The sequence below is a fragment of the Ornithorhynchus anatinus genome, chromosome 7 (genome assembly GCF_004115215.2).
Source record: "Ornithorhynchus anatinus isolate Pmale09 chromosome 7, mOrnAna1.pri.v4, whole genome shotgun sequence".
NCBI classification, from domain to species: Eukaryota; Metazoa; Chordata; class Mammalia; order Monotremata; family Ornithorhynchidae; genus Ornithorhynchus; species Ornithorhynchus anatinus.
The window spans coordinates 67,407,090-67,430,406 of NC_041734.1; the positions used below are offsets into that span (position 1 = coordinate 67,407,090).

A 23,317-nucleotide genomic window follows, 5' to 3' on the forward strand; every position below is an offset into this window, starting at 1 on the left:
GGGCCCGCAGACTGACTCCGAGAAACGGGCCCGGACGCAAGAGCTGGGACTCGGAGGGAGGAACGGGAGACCTAACTGGCCTCCGTGAGCGGCGGAGGAAGGCGAAGGGGAAGTGGGTCATTTCACGGGGCAAGCTGTCCTGCTCGCTTTCAGGGCCCATCACCGGCCCAGCAGGGAGCTCCCCGGGTTGGCCGGCCACCCCGCCCCACCCTCCGGGTAGGCGGCTCCGCCAGGCGTCGACCGGGCTTCTCTTTCCCTCGGGGCCGTGATCCTGAGTGCCCCTGGCGGGGGCCAGGCCCCCGCCACCCGGAACCACGGGACAGACGCAGGACAGAAACAGGCGGCTTTTAAACAAATAGTATTATTCACCCCACAGAGGTCCGCCCCACTTAACCGAAGCCGCGGTCAGGCCCCCACTCCGGCCGGAGCCTGTTCCCGGAAACGCTTCTCCCCTCGGGGAGGGGCCGGGGCTCAGCCGTTGCCCACCCCCGGGGGCCCGGGGGCCGCGCAGCCCTCGGAAGAACCGGGGAAGTAGCGCTAGCACACGGGAGGGCCGAGCCCGCTCGTCGCCAGAGAGGCGTCCGGAGAGCCGAAAGAGATGACCGGTGTCTCCGGGACGGCAATCCAGTGCTGTCCTCGGCCCAACCCCGAGCCCGTGGCTCAGATGAAAACAGAGAGGGACAAAATCATGCTCGTATGCCATCTTTTCTAATTGAACTAATAAGACCCCTCTCTTTCCGCCCCCGCCACCACACCGCCTGGTTGCCAAGGATGACTTTCTCTACTCCGATCCGCGGTGACAGACCGGCGGGAGGTAGACGTGGAGGGTCTCAGCGAGCTCTCCCTTGGAATTCACAGGGAACCCCGGCGACCCTCGCCGGCGGCCAGAGGACGGAGGAAGGCGCAGCGGCTCCCTTTTCGGACCCTCAGTTTCGAGACCAGGCGTCCGGGCCCCCCGAGAGGCTCCAGGATTTTGAGTGAGCCCTGAGGTTTGGAGGAAGTTTTCCTTTCAAGACGAACCTTCCTGGGAGTCAGGGCGGTGGGTCTCCTGACTCCCAGAAGCGCACGGCCTCCCCGCTGGAGGGAACGCTGCCCGAGGCGAGGTTCAGAGAGGCGCATCGCGGCCCCGGAACCGATTCGCCGCCGGCGTCTTTAGTTCTTCCTAAAACCGGCGGCTCCGCCGAGGGAGCCCGCCCCCCTTGAAGGCTTGGAGCAAAGAGCACCATTAAATGGGTTCGAGCCCCCGCCTCCCAGTTTGGCCGCTCAGCCGGTTTGCACCCGGTGGCACCTGGCTGTGCCCTCTGAACCGTGACCCTCGGCCGGCTGCTCTGCACCGGAGCTCAAGGCATCCCGGGTCAGTCAGCTCTCTCCTAGGGGACGGGCCCGCCCAACGCTCCACCCCGCCTCGGCTCTGGCCCGGAGGGGACCTCCCGATCCCATCCACGATCTCCTGGCGTCTAGCTTAGCCCCCCTCTAGATGGAAGGGGGAACGAAATCCAAGAGGAGAAACCCGTGACGGCCCGCACACCCTGCCAGCCAAGGCACCCCAAGGGCGAGGACACGGCTCCCCCCAACCCACCCCAAACCCACCATCTCCCCAGACCCACACCCAAAGGGGACCACTTCCCGGGAACTCGGCAAACGAGGGACTGCCGCTGAATCCTGGGGGAGAGCAGACGAGCTGCAGCCCCCTGGTTCAAACGGCTCCACCGTTCATCGCTCACTCCCACTCAGGTGACCCAGATACCCCTCCCGCTTCCCGTCGGGGGGGGGGGGGCGGGGAACCCGAGGGCGAGGGCCGCGGGATCGGCCGTGGGAAAGCCGGAGAGCAGCTACCGCCCTAACGTCTGACGTCTCCCCTGCCTCCCGGGGGCAGTTCCGGGTTCTCCCGACAGGCTAAACTCCGAAAATCCTCCGGGACCTTCCGAAGAAAGGTGGGAAGAAGGGACGGGGCGAGGCGGAGAGACGGGGGGAGGTCGAGGAGAGTCCGAATTCAGCACCTCGGGCCCCCCCGGCACCTTCCACGCCGCTCGTGGAAGGCGCCCCCGTGGGCAAGTTGAGCTCGTGCCTGACCCTTTCCCGGAGGCTAGCGCTCGGAGTCGGAGAAACAAGAGGGCTTAGTCCATCTCCAGACCAGCATGTCCTCTCCGGCGACCCTGTGGGACTCGGTCTGGATGCGGGATTCGTTCGAAGCCAGAAACTCCACTGCCCTGTCCCAGATGCGCTTCATCCTTCTCCTGGAACAAGAAGAGACCGCAAAGAACGATTACCGTAATCGTGCCACTTGTGAAGTATTTACTACGTGCCAGGCGTCGTGTGAATTTGGGGAATAGAGATAATCTGATCAGATCAGACCCGGTCCCTGCCCCACATGGGGCTCACGGTCTAAGGACGAGGGAAAACGGCGATTGAAGCGTTATTTTACAGGTGAGGAAACAGACGCAGAGAAGTTCACTGTCTCGCCCCAAGTCAAACAGCAGACGAGTGACAGAGACGCTCTAATCTGGTTACGAACAACCCTTCACCTCCGCGGACCGCCGTACGAGGGAGGACCGGCCTGACCGGCCCCTCTGTCCAGGACACAGAGCCTCAGGTGTGTCCCAGCCCACGGTGTCTCAGACACTCGGGTCCGGCTGTGGGAGTTGGTGCCCACCCTTCGGACGGGAGTCAGGAGGCCGAGCCGATCAACACCAAACCCAGGCTGAAAGCACAGTTGGGAACTGGGGCCCGCTGCCCACATCTGGGAGCGGAGATGGCCGGGGGAGCAAGAAAGCGACCCTCGGGAAGCCCGGTTTCTGAGGACGGTGGTCCCCACCCACACTAACCCCCTCCGTCCCTCCGAAGGAAGCAGGGATGGGGGGACTGGCTGAACTACGCGTGTCCTCGATTTCCGAGCCCAAGCCCGATCTTGGACCTCACGCGTGGGTGAGAGGCTGAAGGGGACGGTGTCCGGTCGACCCCGCCAACTGAGCCGGGAGGGCCGAACCCCGGGTGCAGGTGGCCCCGGGGGGGGGGGGGGGAGGGGAAGGTGAAGCTCCCGGGGCAAACGAAGCGACAGTTCTCCAGGGCCGAAGGTCCTCCTCAGCAGCTCCACTTCCTGCTTCTCGATGCTTGAGCCTGGCTCGCCCCCGCCAGTTCTCCCCTCCCTCCCGCAGGGGTGGTGAGCCCCGAGAAGCCCACATCCCAGCAGAGGGTGAGAGTGGGGATCCCTGGGGCGTTCTGGTAAAATCCGATTGGGAATCTTCCTCCCCCTCAGCCTTCCTGTCAATCCTGCGCCCTGGCTCTTGTGACTTGGGTGCACGGCAGCCTTAGGATTAGCCCCACCGAGTCTCAGGGCCCCAAGGACCCATGATGTCAGTGGTTTATAGAAGCCTCCGGTCTGTCCTTTCTCGGGGGCAGGGGTCTGGCCCCTCGTCCCTCTGAACAGGGCCGCCCGGCAGGAGCACAGGAGAGGGAGCTCCCCTTCAGGGTACCCTGGAGGAGAAGTGCGAAAAGTGATCCAGCCAGTTCCCGAGCAGCAGGTGGAGACGCGGATGGGGAGGGGAAGGGAGTTCCTTGCCCTCTCTGTAGGTGTTACGCTCACCCTAGTCGGGGGAGATGGTGGTGGGCGGCTGGCGTTACGCCAACTCTACAAACGAGGGAAAGGAAGTGACTTTCCCGGCACCACCCAGGGCCTCGGTAGCAGAGCAGGATGGCGTGGTGGCTAGAGCACGGGCCCGGGAGTCAGGGGAAGTCCTCCTATTAGGAACCCATTGGGACCCGGGTTCTAATCCCAGCTCCCCCGCGTCTGCTGTGTGACTCTGGGCAAGCCACTTCACCGGGCCTCTGTTCGCTCATCTGTAAAATGGGGATTAAGAGTGGGAGCCCCACGTGGGACGGGGACGGTGTCCAACCTGATTTACTTGTACGTACTCCAGTACTTAGAACAGGGCTTGGCACACATTAAGCGCTTAACAAGTACCATAATTATTTTATCATCACCCGGCACCGGGAAGCCAGGTCTTCCGCGGCCAGCCCAGGCCAGAGCCACCACCCGAGCCGCAGCCGGACAGAGCGGCGTAGCCCCGGACCCGACCGTGAGGGTTACCGCAGTCCGCCGCCCCGAAGGCGGCTTTGCGCGATCACCGTCACGCTCACCCGGAGGCCTTGGAACAGGCTGAGGCGGGATTCTCCTGGAATCTAAAGGCCAAGACGCTGGGCTCCCAGCCTCCTCCTTCCCCGCCAGTTGTCCATTAGGCGCTAATGAAGCGGCCCAGATGGAGCTCGCTACTTTAATCAGCCTCCACTGCTTCTTATCAGCAAACAAGCTCTCCAAATTTCTCTCGATCTCTCCCAAGCAGGCCTCTGAAACGTTTCACAGGAGGACGGGGGAAAGGAGGAGCGGGGAAGAGAAAGAAGAGGGGTCTCCCAGCAGAGCTCATAAGCCACGGGCCGTTCAGTTGCGTTTCGGGTTTCCACGGCTCAGCTCTAATCCCCGGGAAGTAGTTTCCATCGAGGGATCAGAGGGGTCGACTGAGAGGCCCCGGCTGGATAAACTGAGGTCCTTCCTCCTGGCTGCCTGGCACCTCAGGGCAAGTCAGACGGAGCTGGCGGCCAACAGCCGGCAGTGGGGCAGGGAGTGTGGCTCCCACCAGGCGGGCAGAGACGTGAAGGTTCTCAGGAAGGGCAGCTGTCTGCCCAGATGATTTGACGGGCAGCTCCTGAAGCACAGACCCAAGGATCAGGAGATCCGGGTTCTGGTCCCGTCTCCACCACTGGCCTGCCGGGTGACCTTCTGCCTTTTCCTCGGTTTCCTCATCTGTATGATAGGGATAAAAATACCCATTCCCCTTTCCCCTTAGTCCGCGACACCCCATGAGGAACAGGAACTGAATGCGATCGTCCACCCCGGCGCTTTGGACGTAGGAAGCTCTCCATTCATAATGATAATTATTAGTGTTTACCACGTGCCAAGCACTATTCTAAGCGCTGGGGTTGATACAAGGTAATCCGGTTGCCCCACGTGAGGCTCACGGTCTTCATCCCCATTTTACGGGCGAGGTAACTGAGGCACCGAGAAGTTAAGTGACCTGCCCGAAGTCACACAGCTGACGTGTGGCGGAGCCGGGATCAGAACCCATGACCTCTGACTCCTAAGCCCGTGCTCCTTCCACTGAGCCACGCTGCTACTCTGTGTATCGTCGTCACTGTAACCAGCTCCTGAAGAAGGCCTCCAAAGGGGCACTGGGGTAGTGAAAGGGCAGGATGCCCTCTCGGGAGACTCAAACGATCAATAGCTTTTATTAAGCGCTCACTATGTGCACAGCACTTCACTAAGCACTTGGGAGAGCACGACACAACTGAATTCCCTGCCCAGCGTAAGCTTACGGTCTGGAGGGCGAGACGGGCAATATAGAAAATTTATAATATCATTTGAAGATACGAACAGCAGCATGGGCTAACAGACGCAGCTCGGGCCCGGGAGTGAGAAGGACCTGGGTTCTAATCCCAGCTCCACTTGTCTGCTGGGTGACCTTGGGCAAGTCACTTCACTTCTCCGGGCCTCAGTTACCTCATCTGTAAAATGGGGAGTGAGACTCCGAGCCCCATGTGGGACAGGGACTGCGTCCAACCCGGTCTGCTTGTATCCGCACCAGCGCCTAGCACATAGTACGCGCTCAACAAAGACATCACTTCTCTGTGCCTCAGTCGCCTCATCTGTAAAACGGGGGTTAAGGTCGTGAGCTCCGTGTGGGACAGGGCCTGGGTCCAATCTGATTAATTATATCTACTCCAGTGCTTGGAAGAGCGCCTGGCACACAGTAAGTGCTTAAGAAGTACTATTATTTTTTAATAATGACGTCGGTATCTGTTAGCGCTTACTATGTGCCGAGCACTGTTCTAAGCACCGGGGTGTTCAGGGTAATCAGGTTGTCCCTCGTGAGGCTCACAGTCTTCATCCCCATTTTCCAGATGAGGTCACTGAGGCACAGAGAAGTGCCTTGCCCACAGTCCCACGGCTGAGACGTGGCGGAGCTGGGATTCGAACCCACGGCCTCTGACTCCCAAGCCCGGGCTCTTTCCGCTGAGCCACGCTGCTTCTCTTTAAGTGCTCTGGGGTTGGGGGTGGGGTGCGATCCAACGTCCAAAGGTCAGAGATCCGAGTGCACAGACGACGCAGGAGGGCCAGCGAGCTGGAGGAGAGAGGGTTTAATCGGAGAAGGCCTCTTGGAGGAGATGGCGACCTTAATGATGCTTTGAAGGCGGAGAGAGTGGTGGTCCGGCATTCACGGAGGGGAAGGGCAAAAGGAAACTCACCTGCTCTGAGGAGGTATCAGGGTGTCCCGCACGTGAAGGATGCCCACATAGGGATAGCGTTCCATGTCCTGTTCCCAGTCCACATAGTGATCCTGCACGACAGCTGGACACGGAGAGGGAGAGAGAAGGGAGGCAACACAACCATCCATGAGAGTTCAGCAACTTCCCGGGAGTACGGGAGGCAGGGGGAAGAGAGAAAGGGAGGCAAATGGGGGGAGAGGCAGAGGGGAGGAGAGATGGGAGGTGGGGAGACGGTCTACTTTTCGGTCAAAGGGATGTTTTCCAGAGTCGGTCACCTATAATTTTCTTCACCATTTCATACATGGCCTGCTCTTCCTCTTCTAGTTTCCGCCACCGGTACTTCAGGAGAATCAGGACTCCCCACAGAAAGGCCAGACCTGTGGAAGGCAAAAATCAGAGCCCAGAAAGTCTCGGGGGACCGGGCCGCCCCGGCCGAGGGGCCGCTCCGGCCACGGGGGCCACGTCGCCTTCAACCCCGAGTCTGTGTCTGACCCCCGACTTCCGGGCCCGCATTCCGAGGGCGTGAGAGGACGGCGCACGTCCTCCCATTTGGTCCCTTCTAACGAGAGGCGGTCCCGTTCCCTAGAGTTGGCTGTCGGGCAGACGGCGGGCATCACGGCCACCGGTCGACCCCGTCGCCTCCGGCAGGCCTTCCCCAGGGGTCCCTCAGCTTCCACCCAACAGGAGAGGGGCAGGCAGGGCTTTCTCCCATGAGCCCCAAGCCACCTAACCCGGTGCCGAGGACATTTTCCAACCATTTCGGAGCCCATCTCGGGGCCGGCGGGAACGGTAGCGACATTTCGATACGACGGCTGACACGTTCATCTCCTCTGTCCTACCGGCTAGACCTCAGGTTCACCAGATAGAAACGAACTCTCCAACACGGGGATTTTTAGCACCCATCAGTCACGCCGGGGAAAATCACCAGGCCGGTCCACGGGCCCGGGAGGGGGACGGACAGAGTCGGGGAGAGACGGGGACCCGCTCCCAGCTGCCGGGGCCGCTTACCCCAGAAGAAAAGGAGCACGCTGGTCACGGCTGTGAGCAGGGCCCGCCTCAGGCGGCAGCCCACGCCCATCCGAGGCCGGGCCGACTCCAGACAGGCCACCTGGTCCACGGCCGTCACCAGTTCCGACAGGTCTCCCCCCTTCAACCTGCAAGAGAGGATCGATCGGCTACCGGAGTCCCTGGGCCCGAGGCCTCCCTGTTGCAGCCGGCCCCCAAACGAGGAGAAGACCCTGGCGTTTCATCGGTAGAAAAACCGAACCGACGCCGGCCTACAGCGCTTCCTCACAGAACCGTGCTTAGGATCTCGGGGAGGCTCTTGCCAGAAAATGTCCGCGCTGGCTACTTAGGAAGACTAAAGCTTTAAAGACGGCAGCAGGATTAAACTCCCACCGCTAAAGTGACGTCTCCCTCTGCAGGCTCTTCGACAGGGCCTCTCAGCGTGCAGAAGATTAAACTTTAAATTGGATTCCCTCCTCCCGGCAGAAAGAATTGGAAATGTTTACTGAACCTCCGCTCGGCAATCGCCCGGCCGGAATCCGACAGCAGGGTCTGGGAAGGGAGTATCTTTCGCTTATAAAGAGTCCGAGCGTAAGCCGGTCAAGGGCAAGCCGGAGCACGCAGCCTAGACGAAGCCAAACGTATCCGTTCGCCCTCCCGTCTACCCCAGAGCCCAGGTAACCGCAGCGAGATATTCGGGGCGGCTCTCGGCGGCGACCCAGTGTGGAAGCCGCCCTCTCTCTTGTCCCCCCCCCCCCCCCCAATCCCCTCGGCGGCCAGGGGGCTTCTCGGTTCGCGGGGGACCACCGGATTCCTTCTTGAAGCCACCTCGGTAGTTTGGCTAAGAGCCGTGACGCATAAAATGCTTATCTTGTAAGGCTTTCTGCGGGGAGCGGGGGGAAGGAAAAAAAAAATCACTCAGACCTCAAGCACGGGGCTGTTAAAGCCATCCCTCAAACAGCCTGCCCGTGCCCCGTTACCGAGGTTTCGGTCGCATTGCTTCGGGGGCACTTCTCCGCCCTAAGGCCGGTGTACTGGGTCGTTTCGGGGATTAGAGGAAGAGCCTGGGGAGTTTTAACAGTGTAAGGTTGGGACCCGAGCAGAGATCTGGATCTCAAGAGCGAACGGGTCAATGCTTCCAGGACGATCGTTTTCCCAGCAGGAGAAACGTCAGGCGTTGTCAGACACCGCCCACTGGCATCTCTCCCCCACTCTGTGATGCCCGGACCCGACATGGCACAGAGATGACACGGCACGTGACACGGCGAGGGGAGGGCTGGTGCTGCCCTCCAGGATGGGCTCCAGTGGAGGATCCTGGGATCAGGGCCAATCCGCCCGTTCCCTCCGCCTTCCCAGGGAGTGGCAAAAGCTGTGCCCGGGGCGCTCTTCCCTCCGGGGAAGGCGTGCCGGGCAGCGGAGAAGCTCCAGGAGAGGGGGATCCCCGGGCACGAGGGACAGGGGAAGGGCTCGGCCAAAACGAGAGGTTCCCCACCCACCAGGGACTGTACTTCTCCCCCTTCTAGACTATAAGCTCACCGTGGGCAGGAAATGTGTTGACCAACTTTGTTTTACTCTTCCAAGCACTTAGTACGGTGCTCTGCACATAGTAAGCGCTCGATAAATACTCTTGAATGAATGGTCTGCACACGGTAAGTACTCAATATGATTAATTGGTTGTCTCTTCCCAAACCGCTCGGGAGGGGACGGGTCCGGGCAGGCTCAGAGAAAGTGCTACTAAAGGAACGGTCCAACTTCCGGGTGGCCCCGCAGGATGATGATGATTATGGTATTCGGTGAGCACTTACTACGTGCCAGGCTCTGTACTAAGCGCCGGGGGGCGGACGCAAGCAAGTCAGGTTGGACCCAGTTTCTGACCCACATTGGGCTCACAGTCTCAGTCCCCATGGTACAGATGAGCCGAGGCACAGAGAAGTTAAATGACTTCCCAAGGTCACACAGCAGGCTAGTGGAGGGGAAGATATCCACTACGCCACGCTGCTTCTCCGCGCGTGGACCCGGGCACCTCCCAACCAGCCCCAACCTGGGGGGGGAACCCATCCGTGGAGGGCGCGGACCCAACTCCACTCCCCGGCTCACCAGATTCCTACATCCTTGTTACTGCTCAGGATCCACGTCAGCGCGGCTTCAAACTTCACCGGGGGGCTACCCGTCACGTTCTGCAGGGAAGGAGCCACAAGATCAGTTCACGAGGAGCAGCGAGCCCTAGTGGGAAGGATACGGGCCCGGGAGTCAAAGGACCTGGGTTCGAAACCTGGCCCTGCCACCTGTCTGCAGTGTGACCATGGGCAAGTCCCTTAACTTCTCTGTGCTTCGGTTTTCTCAACTGTAGAACGGGGATTCAATACTCACGCTTCCTCCTCCTAAAACTGTGGGCCCCATGTGCGACAGGGATGGTGTCCGACCAGATGAACTTCTATCTACCCCAGCGTTTAGAACAGCGCTCGGTTATATTAAACGCTTCACGAATCTCATAACAGATAACAGGGCGGAACTGCTTGGAGAAGCAATGAGTCGGGCGGGCCAAAAGAAGAGGGCAGACCGGCCGGTACCAGACCGACTGGATTATGAGTTCCTCCGGGACCAGGGTCGTACCTCTTCTACAGTATCTTCCCAAGTACCACAAGAAGCAGCGCGTGGCCTAGTGGACAGACCACAGGCCCGGAGTCAGAAGGATCTGGGTTCTAATCCCGGCTCCACCACTTGTCTGCTGTGTGACCTTAGGCTTCACACTTCACTTCTCTGTGCCTTGGTTAACTCATCTGTAAAATGGGGATGAAGAGCATGAACCCGTGAGGCACAGTGACTGTGTCCAACCTGACTGTCTTGTCCCTACCCCAGTGCTTAGTGCAGTGTCTGGCTCATAGCACTTAAATCCATAAAAAAAAAAAGTACTGGGGGGGTGGTACACGGAGATATTCAGGAGCAGTAGTAGATGCGGGCGTTAAAGATGTCAGTCACGTTAAGACGGGGATCTCTGCTACCAGAGTAAACGTTTCCACGGCACTGGCCTAGGGCCCTGCTTCCCGCCAACTTGGGAAGCAGTATGGCCTAGCGGACACAGCGTGGGCCCGGGAGACAGCGGGACTTGGGTTCTAATTCCGTCTCCACCACCTGCCTGCTGTGTGACCTCAGGTGAGTCACTTAACTTCTCTGGGCCTCAGTTCCCTCATCTGTAAAATGGCGATTAATATCGTGAGCCCCACGTGGGACATGGACTGATTTCCTTATATCTACCCCAGCGCTTAGAACAGTGTCTGGCACAAAGTAAGCACTTAACAAATGCCATAAAAGAGACCCCAACGACTCTGCCTCAGGGACCCTGTGGGCCGACAATCCGAGACCCAAATGGGGCGTGTGTGCGTTTGTTTGGGGGAGCTGGAGGGGGAGGGCACGGGGTGGTCAAGGATAACAGACCCAGAGCACCAAGAGGCCGTAATGACGGTCAAAGATCACAGAACTACTTACAGTTATATACTCCTGGGCTTCGATAACAGGGATGCATTTACTTTTCAGCTTCTCAGGATTGCCACACTCAAAATTACCTAGAAAAACAATTCAGGACAGAGCAAAGATTAAGAGGGGGAATGACTCGGCTCAAAACGCAACGAGGGCCAAGCCAGCCGTTCCAAGAAGGATCACGCGGCCAAGCTGTTTCCTCCCACCTTCCGCCAGAGAAGCTCCCCTCCCCACAGCCGGATCCAAAGCCACTCAGCTTGCATCAATTCCAGATCATTAAAACCTGACTCGCCACACCGTTTGGTTATTTGCATCAGATGACTAAAAGCTGCATAACACCCAGGTCCGCTTTCAATTGATCTTTAAAAGGACCGGGCGGAGAGTTTCGGGTGCAGCGGGGAACGGATCCTCCCAAGCACAGGCTGGAAGGAGGCCAAGGAGGCAGGGGAGGTTCGAGATGAAGATTCCGAGGGGGAAGACGCCCAGGACGGCACCGCGTCATCTCCGTGACCTCCGACGGGCCCACCGACCGACGCGACCCCTCTGCCCACGAACTGCCCACCCTGATGCCAGCCCAGCCCTGGGGGTGCGGGTGAGGTGATTCGGAGAATGAGGGTGGGGCCTCCTATCCAATCCCTGAGACTAACGATCACCATAATCGTGATATTTGTTAGGTACTTACAATGTGCCGAGCACTGCTCTAAGTGCTGGGGCGGTTACAAGGCAATTAGCTCGTCTCATGTGCTCAATCCCCATTTTACAGATGAGGTAACAGAGGCAGAGGAGTTAAGTGGGTCTCCCAAGGTCGCACAGCGGACCAGTGGCAGAACGGGGATCGGAAGCCACGTCCTCTGACTCCCAAGCCCGTGCTCTGTCCACTCGGCCACACTGCTTCCCTCCTGGGGGTGATCCACAGGCTTCTGAGCTCAGAGGGGCAGTGGGCCGGGAAGGAGGGCGCTGACGGGGAACGGAGCGGAGGATTTCAGGATGGAATGAGGGACTCCAGCCTGAGCTCAATCTACAGGACAGCCCGGAGTCAAGTCGGTCTCTCGGAGCCGTCTCGCCTGGGCCCCTGCCCGCCTCGAGACCAGAGCCGATTCCCAGGGGCGCTAGTTTAGACCCCCATCCCTGGGGTCGCCTTAATAATGTTGGTATTGGTTAAGCGCTTGCTATGTGCAGAGCACTGTTCTAAGCGCTGGGGTAGACACAAGGGAATCAGGTTGTCCCACGTGGGGCTCCCAGTCTTCATCCCCATTTTACAGATGAGGTAACTGAGGGACAGAGAAGTGAAGTGACTCGCCCACAGTCACGCAGCTGACAAGTGGCGGAGCAGGGATTCGAACCCGTGACCTCTGACTCCAAAGCCCGGGCTCTTTCCACTGAGCCACGCTGCTTCTCTAGACCAGTCCAGACTTCAGGGCTCCTTGCTGGTCCCTGATGGTCCGGAGCAGCGAGCGAGCTGGGTCTTGGGGCACCCGTGTGGTACGTGTGCCACCGTGCCATCCTCGGGCACATCCCTCCCCCGTCAGGTCTGGAGACAACCCTCAACCTCCAGTCACGGGCCACGGGATCACAACCACCGGGTAATGGTAACGGCACTTTGAACCGACGCCACGTTTCCCTTCCAGGGACATCGACGCTCTCTCACCGCTGGGCTCGTGTGCCTTCCCGTTATCCCTGGGAGGTAGGAGAGGCCAGGGACGCCTCTCCTCGCGTCAAAGCGAGGGAAACTGAGGCCTACAGGAGTTCAAAGACTGGCCCGGTGTCCCCTGTCAGCAGTGGGTAACACTGGACAGTGAGCTGTAGCCTGTATCCCAACAAACAGAGAAGCAGCGGGGCCTAGAGAAAAGAGTTCGTGCCTTGAAAGCTAGAGGACCTGGGTTCTAATCCCACATCTGCCACATTTCTGCAATGTGACCGTGGGCAAGTCATTTCACTTCTCTGGGTCTCAGTTTCTTCCTCTGGAAAAGGGGGATGTAATACCCGTTTCCCCTCCTACTTAGGCCGTGAGCCCCTTGGGGCCAGGAACTGTGCCTTGACCTTATCATCTTGTACTTCCCCTGGCGCTCGGGACAATACTTAGCACATAGTAAATGTTTAATAAATACCACAGTTAGGATTATTCTCTCTCCCTGACCCAGCCTTTTTAGAGAAGCAGCACGGCCAAGTGGATCGAACATAAGCCCGGGAGTTAGAAGGGCGTGGGTTCTAGTCCCGGGTCTGCCACTTGTCTACTGTGTGACCTTAGGCAAGTCACTTCACTTCTCTGTGCCTCAGTTCCCTCATCCGTAAAATAGGGATTAAGACTGTGAGTTCTACGTAGGAGAGGATTTCATTCAGTAGTATTTATTGAGTGCTATGTGCAGAGCACTGTACTTAAGCGCTTGGAATGTACAATTCGGCAACAGACAGAGACAATCCCTGCCCATTGACGGGCTTACAGTCTAATCGGGGGAGACAGACAGACGAAAACAACAGCAATAAATAGAATCAAGGGGACGTACATCTCATTAACAAAATAAATAGAGTAATAAAAATATATACAGATGAGTGGACGAGCACAGTGCTGAGGGGAGGGGAGAGGGGGAGGAGCAGAGGGAAAGGGGGGGAAAGGGGGGCTTAGCTGAGGGCAGGTGAAGGGGGGGCAGAGAGGCAGCAGAGGGAAAAGGGGAAGCTCAGTCTGGGAAGGCCTCTTGGAGGAGGTGAGCTCTCAGTAGGGCTTTGAAGAGGGGAAGAGAATGAGTTTGGCGGAGGTGAGGAGGGAGGGCGTTCCGGGACCGCGGGAGGATGTGGGCCGGGGGACGATGGCGGGACAGCTGAGAACCAGGCACAGGCAGGAGGTGAGCGGAGGCAGAGGAGCGGAGTGTGCGGGCTGGGCTGCAGGAGGAGAGAAGAGAGGCGAGGTAGGAGGGGGCAAGGGGATGGACAGCCTCGAAGCCTAGAGTGAGAAGTTTTTGTTTCGTACGGAGATCGATAGGCAACCGCTGGAGGTTTTTAAGAAGGGGAGTGACAGGCCCAGAGCGTTTCTGCAGGAAGACGAGCCGGGGAGCGGAATGAAGAATAGACTGGAGCGGGGAGAGACAAGAGGAAGGGAGATCGGAGAGAAGGCTGACACAATAATCCAGCCGGGATATTACGAGAGCCCGAACCAGTAAGATAGCCCTTTGGGTGGAGAGGAAACGGCGGATCTTGGCTCTACGTCTAACCCACAACCCAATCACTCTGTAACTATCCCAGAGCTTAGAAGAGTGCCTGGCACATAGTAAGTGCTCAACAAATACTATTATTATTACTAATCATGTAGGGCCTGCTCTAGCCCGGGGCCACTGTGGCTGCCCTGTTGCCCCCTCAGACCTTTGAGCCCTGGGGCATTTCTGGGAACCAGATGGTCCCTGCACTACCCACGGCTCAACCCGGGTCCTGGGCGGCCCCTCGTCAGCGTACGGGCCTGCTACAAATGCAAACTGACTCAAACAGAGCTGGCCTCCCGGGTCTTCCTGTTCCATCCCAGGGCAATGACCCCCTGACCCTTTCTGCCCAAACTTAACCTTCTGAAGGCATCTGCTAAGCACCTACTACGCGCCGGACACCGTCCTAAGAGCCGGGGTAGATACGAGCTAGTCCCTGTACGTGGCTCACGGTACGTGGGAAAGCCAACGGGTTGGAACTCCGCAGGTTGGGAAGAGAACTGGGTTGGCCCAATCTCCGACGGTCTGACAGGGAGAGAGGGGTAGCCATCCCCACCTCCTTTAAGCCCCCTCAGAACGCCCTCCTCCCGCTGGCATCCGACCCCACAGATCTACTCACCGGCTTGTATGGCCAGGAAGTTGTATAACTCATGCAGCACTTCTAGCAAAACCTCCTTCTGTTTGGCTTGGCAGTACTGGGCGTTTGGGCGGCCCCGAAGCAGGGAGGTTGTAGGGAGGAGAAAGAATCAGTTAGTTGGCAGAATGAAGATGGGAGATCTTTCCGGGGGCCTGAGCTCCCAGCATCGGGTAACCCCGAGGCCCGCGAAGAGCAGCCCGAGTGTCTGACCCCGGCCCGCCGTCTCCCATCCCGGCGAAGGGGCAGGACAACATCAGGCGGTCCCTTGCTTCCCGAGTTGTCCTGGACTGCCTCCAATTCTGGATCCAGGGGAGGACGTTTCCGCCGAACCCTCCCAACCCACCCGTCTTCTCTCCCCGTCCTCGCTGGCCGTGATCTAAACCTGCGGTCCTTGGAACCGAGGCGTGAACGCCCGATAATTAGTCTTAAGTCACGGCCCCCGGCGGCATGAGACACAACCTCGCCTCAGTCGACAGAATTTATCGTCCCGCAATTTACGGCTCTCTCTCTTCCCCCAGACCATCCGCCCGGAGGAGCGAGCTTCACTTCTACTGGCTAACGTCACTGTCCGGGCTCGCCGGACCCCGAGGCTCATCTTCTCCCCTGCCTCATTTGGGGGGTTCGGGCCGAGCTTCTAATACCGATCTCTGCAGGGATCGGGAGGCTGCCCAGAAACGAACTGCCAAAGGGGGAGTCATCCTGTCTGAAATCAGCGAGTTTGTGTTTCCCGAAGGCCACTCAGAGCGGGGAAAAGGGAAGTCAACTAATGGATCAACATTAGTGGCCCAAGGGGCTCTGCTCCTTCAAAGGCGGGGGGGCGGGAGCACCTCAGATCGACAAGAAGTCAGAGTTCTAGACGGTAAGCGTGTTGTGCGCTGGGAATGTCTACCAACTCTGTAATAACACGGTCTTCCAAGTGTTTACTACAGTGCTCCGCACACAATAAGCTCTCACTTATCACCACTGATTGACTGAGTTCCACAAGTTTCGAATTCTCCTAGTCAGAACTGAGTCTAACAAGATCGACTCAATCTGGTGTTTGGGGGAGTGCGGGGGAGGCATGAGAGAAGAGGTGTGGTCTTGGGGAAAGAGCACAGACCCAGGAGTCAGGAAACCCGAGTTCTAATAATAATAATAATAATGTTGGTATTTGTTAAGCGCTCACTACGTGCAGAGCACTGTTCTAAGCGCTGGGGGAGATACAGGGGAATGAGGTTGTCCCACGTGAGGCTCGCAGTCTTCATCCCCATTTTACAGATGAGGGAACTGAGGCACAGAGAAGTGAAGTGCCTTGCCGACAGTCACACAGCTGACAAGGGGCAGAGTTGGCATTTGAACCCATGACCTCTGACTCCCAAGCCCGGGATCTATCCACTGAGCCACGCTGCTTCTCTAACCCCAGTTCTGCCGCTTGCCTGCTGAGTCCTTGGGCAAGTCACTGTTTCACTGGGCCTCAGTTCCCTCACCTGCAGTAGGGGGATGAAATCCCTGTTCTCCCTTCCTTCTTAAACTGTGAGCCCCGTGTGGGACGGGGACTGGGCCTGATCTGGTTGGATGTCCCGCAGCGTTCTGCTCTGTGCTTGGCGCCGGTAAGCGCGTAGCAGACACCGCATTACCGATATCACATCCCGAAGACAATCCCATCGGGACCATTTCCGGGGAGTAAGCCCCGCTCAGGTCTAATAAAAAGCTGTGGAACTCAACTCACACTCACCTCATCTGTCTTTTTCTCACAGTCCACCGGTAACAATTTCACTAGGACCAAAGAGAAATATGAAATTATAGGGGTTGGGGAGGAGGGGTGTGGAAAATTTCCTCCGATCCAAGGGCAACAGACCTCCTCAGAAGACTACGGTGTAAACAACGTCATGAAAATCACCCATGATTGAACACGGTGAGCCCTGATGTGTTTGGAAGCGAGGTAAAAGATTTCTTCAATTTGGAAGAAGGGAGAGGGAGGGGAGGGGCTGAAGGCTTTTATTGATAGTCTCATTTGGGAGCCTTTCACCTTAAAACTTCTTTCCTAGGGCAAAGGCGCTCCGAGGAAGGGTAGGGAATCAGCATTCTGAGAAGCACTTTTAAAATACCTCTCGGCACATTGACCAACAAATCATCTGCTGCCCCATTCAAAGTGGTTTTGGAAGGAGACCTCTGCAGAGCCTGAAACCGTAGTGGCAAGGAATCCGTCTCTCGGGTTGGTTTTCATTCTTCCGACCAGTTTCGACACTGCCCTTTCGGTTTCGGAAAAGGCAGCTTCCTCCCTCGGCCTTCCCCCCGATTCCTTCGGCGGGATCGGCTGCTGCGAGTCCGGTGAGATGACGACTAGCCGGCTGAAAGCGACCGTTAAAACGGGGCGCGGCTCGGGGTTTACTGAATCCGGCGGGGGGGAGGGGAGGGAGACACGTTTCTGAAAGGGTGAGGGGGTGGTTTAGGCCGGTTCCAGGTCCATTTAACGGCACCAATTAATCCCCGATCTTGGCAGAGCACTACAGGCATCTGGCCCTTCGTTCCCGAATCGATACACAGAAAATCCCCATTCTGTCGTTTCTGTAATGACAACTATAATGATAATAAATAATGGTATCTGTTAAGCGCTTACTGTGTGCCAAGCGCTGTTCTAGATGCTGGGGCGGATACCAGCAAACTGGGTTGGACGCATCCCTGTCCCACTCGGGGCTCACAGTCTTAATCCTCATTTTGCAGATGAGGTAATAATAATAATTACGGTATTTGTTAAGCGCTTACTATGTCCAAGGCACTGTACTAAGCGCTGAGGTGGATACAAGCAAATCGGATTGGACCCAATCCTTTTCCCACGTGGGGCTCAAAGTCTCACTCTCCATTTGGAGAAGCAGCGTGGCTCAGTGGAAAGAGGCCGGGCTTGGGAGTCAGAGGTCATGGGTTCTAATCCCGGCTCCACCACTTGTCAGCTGTGTGACTTTGGGCAAGTCACAACTTCTCTGAGCCTCAGTTACCTCATCTGTAAAACGGCGATGAAGACCGTGAGGCCCACGTGGGACAACCTGAGCACCTTGTATCCCCCCAGCGCTAAGAACAGTGCTTTGCACATAGTAAGTGCTTAACAAATGCCATTATTATCATATTATGAGGTAACTGAGGCACAGAGAAGCAAAGTGACTTGCTCAAGGCCACACAGCAGACAAGACAAGACCTTCTGGCTCTCAGGCCCGTGCTCTATCCATTAGGCCATGATGTTTCTCAAGCGAATCGGGTCGGACACAGTCCCTGTCCGTGAAGCTCACAGTTTCAACCCCCGTTTTACAGACGAGGAAACTGAGATACAGGGAAGTGAAGTGACTTGCCCACGGTCACCCAGCAGACGAGTGGCGGAGCCGGGACTAGAATCCCGGTCCTTCTGATTCCCGGGGTCATCCTCTATCCGTAAAGGAACGTATCTGCTAATTCCACTGTACTGTACTCTCCCAACCGCTTAGTACAGTGCTCTGCCTACAGTAAGTGCTCAAAAAAATATACCGATCGATCGACCGTAAAAAAAAAAAAAGGGACACGTCTCCCTGGGAGAAAACCGACCGATTAAAAGAGCAACAGAGAGGCGGAGAGCAGGCCCGAGGCCGAGTTTTGGGCTGGTCCTCGTGCTGGAGAAGCAGCATGGCCTGGTGGATAGAGCACGGCCCTGGGAGTCAGAAAGTCATGGGTTCTATTCCCGGCTCCACCACTTACCTGCTGCGTGACCTTGAGCAAGTCACTTCACTTCTCTGAGCCTCCCTTACCTGGTCTGTAAAACGGGGATTGAGACGGTGAGCCCCGCACGGGACAGGGACCGTGTCCGGCCCAGTTTGCTTGCATCTACCCCAGGATTTAGTGCAGTGCCTGGCACACAGTAAGCGCTTAACGAATACCACAGTAATTATGACTATCAACCTCGGGGGCCAGGCGCGTGCCCTGAGCTGGAGGCTGCTAGCTTTCACCGACCCAATCTCCAGATCCTACCCCCGTCCCGGGAACGCCCTCCCTCCTCACCTCCGCCAAACTAACTCTCTTCCCCTCTTCAAAGTCCTCCTGAGCGCTCACCGCCTCCAGGAGGCCTTCCCAGACTGAGCCCTCCCTTTCCCTTCCCCATTCCCCCTACTCCCTCCCTCCGCTCTTCCCCCTTCCCCTCCCCACAGCACTTGTACATATCTGTATATTTTACTACTCTATTTTGTTAATGACGTGTATATATCTACGATTCTATTTATCTTGATGGTATCGACGCCCGGCTACTTGTTTTGTTTTGTTGTCTGCCTCCCGCGTTTAGACTTTGCGCCTGTTCAACGGGGACTCTCTCTCTCTGTTGCTGAATTGTACATTCCAGTGCTCTGCACAGAGTAAGCGCTCGATAAATACGACAATGAATGAATGATTGTAAACTCGTGGTGGGCAGGGAAGGTCACGGTCTTAATCCCATTTTACAGATGAGGTAACTGAGGCCCAAAGTCACAGAGCAGACAAGCGGCAGATCCGGGATTAGAACCCACGTCCTCGGACTCCCAAGCCTGTGCCCTTTCCCCTGAGCCACGTCGCCTCTTGAGCCGCGGTGTTTCGAGCCAGTAAGCGCTCAATAAATACGACTGAATGAATAATAATAATAATGATGGCATTTAAGTGCTCACTCTGTGCAAAGCACCGTACCAATAATAATGATACTCTCCCAAGCATTCGGAACAGGGCTCCGGGACTGGGTCCAACCCGATTTGCTTGGATCGACCCCAGCGCTTCCTACAGTGCTTGGCACACAGTAAGTGCTTAATAAAATGCATCATGAATATACTAATAGCAGTAGTAAGCACTCAACAAATACCAATGACGTTCCAGACCGCCTCCGGGACCATTATTGTTCTAAAAATGATGGTATTTGTTAAGCGCTTACTAGGTACCAAGAACTGTTCCAACTCTCAAATGCTCGGTATGATGATAACGCCGGGGCAGATATAAGGTAATCAGGTTGTCCCACGTGGGGCTCACAGTCTTCATCCCCATTTTCCCGATGAGGTAACTGAGGCACAGAGAAGTCAAGCGGCTTGCCCAAAATCACACAGCTGATAAGTGGAGGAGCCGGGATTAGAACCCACTACCTCCGACGCCCAAGCCCGGGCTCCTTCTCAGCCACGTCGGCACAATGCTCCGCATAGTAAGCGCTCCATAAATAGCAATGCTGATCCAGACGGACAACGGGTCTATTGTTTTGTTTTACTGTACTCTCCCAAGTGCTTCATTCATTCAATCATATTTATTTATTCAATCATATGGATTGAATATTATTTATTCAGTCATCTTTATTGAGCGGTTACTATGTGCAGAGCACTTTACTAAGCGCTTGGAAAGTAAGTGCTTAGTACTCTCCCCCCTCACTCCCCGCGGGACTGGAAGCCCGCTGGGGGGCAGGGATTGCTGTATTGTACTACTAACAACGATAATGACGGTATTTGTTAAGCGCTTACTATGTGCCAAGCGCTGTTCTAAGCACTAGGATAGATACAAGGTAATCAGCTTGTCCCAAGGGGGGCTCACGGTTTTAATCCCCATTTTCCAGATGAGGTAACTGAGGCACAGAGAAGTGAAGTAACTTGCCCAAAGTCACCCAGCTGACAAGTGGCTCGGATTTGAACCCATGACCTCTGACTCCCAAGCCCGGGCTCTTTCCACCGAGCCTCGCTGCTTCTCTTAATAATGATGATGGTTTCTGTTACGCCTATGTGCCCAGCACTGTACTAAGCGTTGGGGTAGCTACAAGGTGATCAGGTTGTCCCACGTGGGGCTCACGGTTTTAATGCCCATTTTCCAGATGAGGTAACTGAGGCCCAGAGAAGTGAAGTGACTTGCCCAAAGTCACACGACCGACAAGCGGCAGAGCCGGGATTAGAACCCATGACCTCTGACTCCCAAGTCGGCGCTCTTTCTACCGAACTACGCTGCTTCTCCCTAGTAAGTGGTCAACGAATACGACTGAATGAATGAATAACGGTAGAGTGCTCTGCACGCAGTAAGTGCTCAATAAAGATGACTGACAGCGCTCAGTACAGTGCTCTGCACATAGTAAACGCTCAATAAATACAACTGCATATAAGCTCGACCGACTGAAAACCTCACCTCCACCCTGGCGGCTGACGAGGGTGAGGGTCCCCTCGGTGGGACGGGGTTGGAGGGGGGACGGGGTCATGGGATGTGCAAAGAGCCCAGGCTTGGGAGTCAGAGGTCGTGGGTTCTAATCCCGCCTCCGCCACTTGTCAGCTGGGTGGCCTTGGGCAAGTCACTTCATCTCTCCGTGTCTCACTTATCTCATCTGTAAAATGGGGATGAAGACTGAGAGCCCTACGTGGGACAACCTGATGACCTGGTATCTCCCCCAGGGCTTAGAACGGTGTTTGGCACATAGTAAGCGCTTCATAAATACCAACATTATTAATGAGGAGTTCGGTGGAAAGAGGCCAAGCTGGGGAGTCAGAGGTCATGGGTTCTAATCCCGCCTCCGCCACTTGCCAGCTGTGTGACTTTGGGCAAGTCACGTCACTTCTCTGTGCCTCAGTTCCCTCATCTGTCAAACGGGGATGAAGACTGTAAACCCTATGTGGGACACCTTGATGACTTTGTATCTTTCCCAGAGCTTAGAACGGTGCTTGGCACATAGTAAGCGCTTAACAAATACCAACATTATTAATGAGGAGAAGCTTGGTTCAGTGGCAAGAGCCCGGGCTTGGGAGTCAAGAGGTCGTGGGTTCTAATCCCACCTCTGCTGCTTGCCAGCTGTGTGACTTTGGGCAAGTCACTTCACTTCTCTGTGCCTCGGCGACCTCATCCGTGAAATGGGGATGAAAACTGTGAGCCCTACATGGGACAACCTGATGACGTTGTCTCTCCCCCAGTGCTTAGGACAGTGTTTGGCACATAATAAGCGCTTAACAGATACCAACATTATTAATAAGGAGCAGCTCGGCTCGGTGGCAAGAGCCCGGGCTTGGGAGTCAAGAGGTCGTGGGTTCTAATCCCCGCTCTGCTGCTAGCCAGCTGTGTGACTTTGGGCAAGTCACTTCACTTCTCTGGGTCTCGATTCCCTCATCTGTAAAATGGGGATGAAGACTGTGAGCCCCATGTGGGACAACCTGATGACCTTGTATCTCCCCCAGCGCTTGGAACAGCGCTCGGCCCATAGCAAGAGCTTCCCAAATACCAACATTAGTGTGGCTCAGGGGCAAGAGCCCGGGCTTGGGAGTCGGAGGTCGTGGGTTCTAATCCCGCCGCTTGCCAGCTGGGTGACTTTGGGCAAGTCACTTCTCCGGGCCTCAGCTCCCTCATCTGTCAAATGGGGGGGGGGGGGGGGTGAAGCCTGTGAGCCCTACGTGGGGCAACTCGATGCCGTGGTATCTCCCCCGGCGCTTGACAGACGCCATGGTGGTTATTATTACGTACTGTGCTCCTCCGCCTCCCGGGGCCGGGACGGGCCCCCGAACTTGACCGCCAGGATGGCCAGGAAGAAGAGCAGGAGGCCGAGGGTGGCCCAGGCCAGGAGGCGGGACAGGGCGCGCTCCAGCCGCCGGGCCCGGCCCGGGCTCCCTTGGCCAAAGTCGGGCGGCCATGGAGGCGGTGAGGCCTGTGCGGCCTGCGAGGCCTGCGAGGCCTGCGGGCTCCAGTGGCGCCGCGAGGCCGGGCCGCCCCTCAGGGCCGGCGGCCCGCCCCGGGCCCGGCCCCGCTCCTCGTCCTCGTCCTCCGAGCTGCCTCCGTCCCGGGCCGCCGGGCCGGGCCCCGGGAAGCGGCCGCGCCAGGCCCGCTCGGGCGCCGAGGGAGGCCGGGCCCGGGCCCGCAGCCGGCGCAGCTGCCCCACATAGACCGAGCGGGTGGTGGCCGTGATGGGCCCCGGCTTCGAGCCCAAAGACTGCAGCTCCCGCCGCAGCTCCTGGTCCGTCAGGGACGCCATCATCGGACCCCGCCCGGAACCACTTCCCGCCGGCGGACGGGGCGGGGCGGAGGACCCCGAGGGCCGCCATGTTGGGGAAGCCCATTCGAGCGGGGCCGGGGCGGCCATGTCGGGGAGGTCGGCGCTGATTGGAGCGGGGCGGCCATGGGGGGGAGGGGGCGTTCTCCATAGGAGCGTGGGGAGGTGGCGGCCATCTTGGGGAGGTCGTGGGGGATGGAGTGTAGGGGCGATGGCGGCCAAGTTGGGAAGGTCGTGGGGGATGGAGTGTAGGGGCGATGGCGGCCATGTTGGGAAGGTCGTTGAGGGTGGAGTGTAGGGGAGAGGGCGGCCATGTTGGGGAGGTCGTTGAGGGTGGAGTGCAGGGGAGAGGGCGGCCATGTTGGGGAGGTCGTTGGGGATTGGTAGGTGAGGAGGTGGCGGCCATGTTGGGGAGGTCATACCTCGGAGAGCGGGGTAGTGGCGGCCATCTTGGGGAGGTCGTTGACGTTAGCAATGTAGGGAGGCGGCGGCCATCTTGGGGAGGTCGTTGCCGGCAGGGTGGCGAGGTGGCGGCCATGTTGGGGAGGTCTTTGACGTTAGGAAGGTGGAGAAACGGCGGCCATATTGGGGAGGTCCTTAACGTTAGGAAAAAGGCAAAGGGGAGGTCGTTGATGATTGTAATGATAATAATGTTGGTATGTGTTAAGGGATTACTCTGTACAGAGCGCTGTTCTAGGCGCTGGGGTAGACACAGGGTGATTGTCCCACGTGGGGCTCACT

General features: G+C 57.5%; 1 protein-coding gene across 1 annotated transcript; it reads right to left on the reverse strand.

The window, feature by feature from the left end:
- Nucleotides 1–342: 342 nt before the first annotated feature.
- Nucleotides 343–22,583, reverse strand: LEMD2 (LEM domain nuclear envelope protein 2). The gene is made up of 9 exons (XM_029069334.2): nt 22,054–22,583; nt 16,340–16,380; nt 14,608–14,683; nt 10,810–10,886; nt 9,421–9,500; nt 7,327–7,472; nt 6,594–6,695; nt 6,298–6,400; nt 343–2,237 (listed from the first exon to the last, which is right to left on the reverse strand). Exons 1-9 carry the CDS (start codon nt 22,559–22,561, stop codon nt 2,087–2,089), a joined length of 1,284 nt encoding a protein of 427 aa, XP_028925167.1. The 5' UTR covers nt 22,562–22,583; the 3' UTR covers nt 343–2,086.
- Nucleotides 22,584–23,317: the final 734 nt, after the last annotated feature.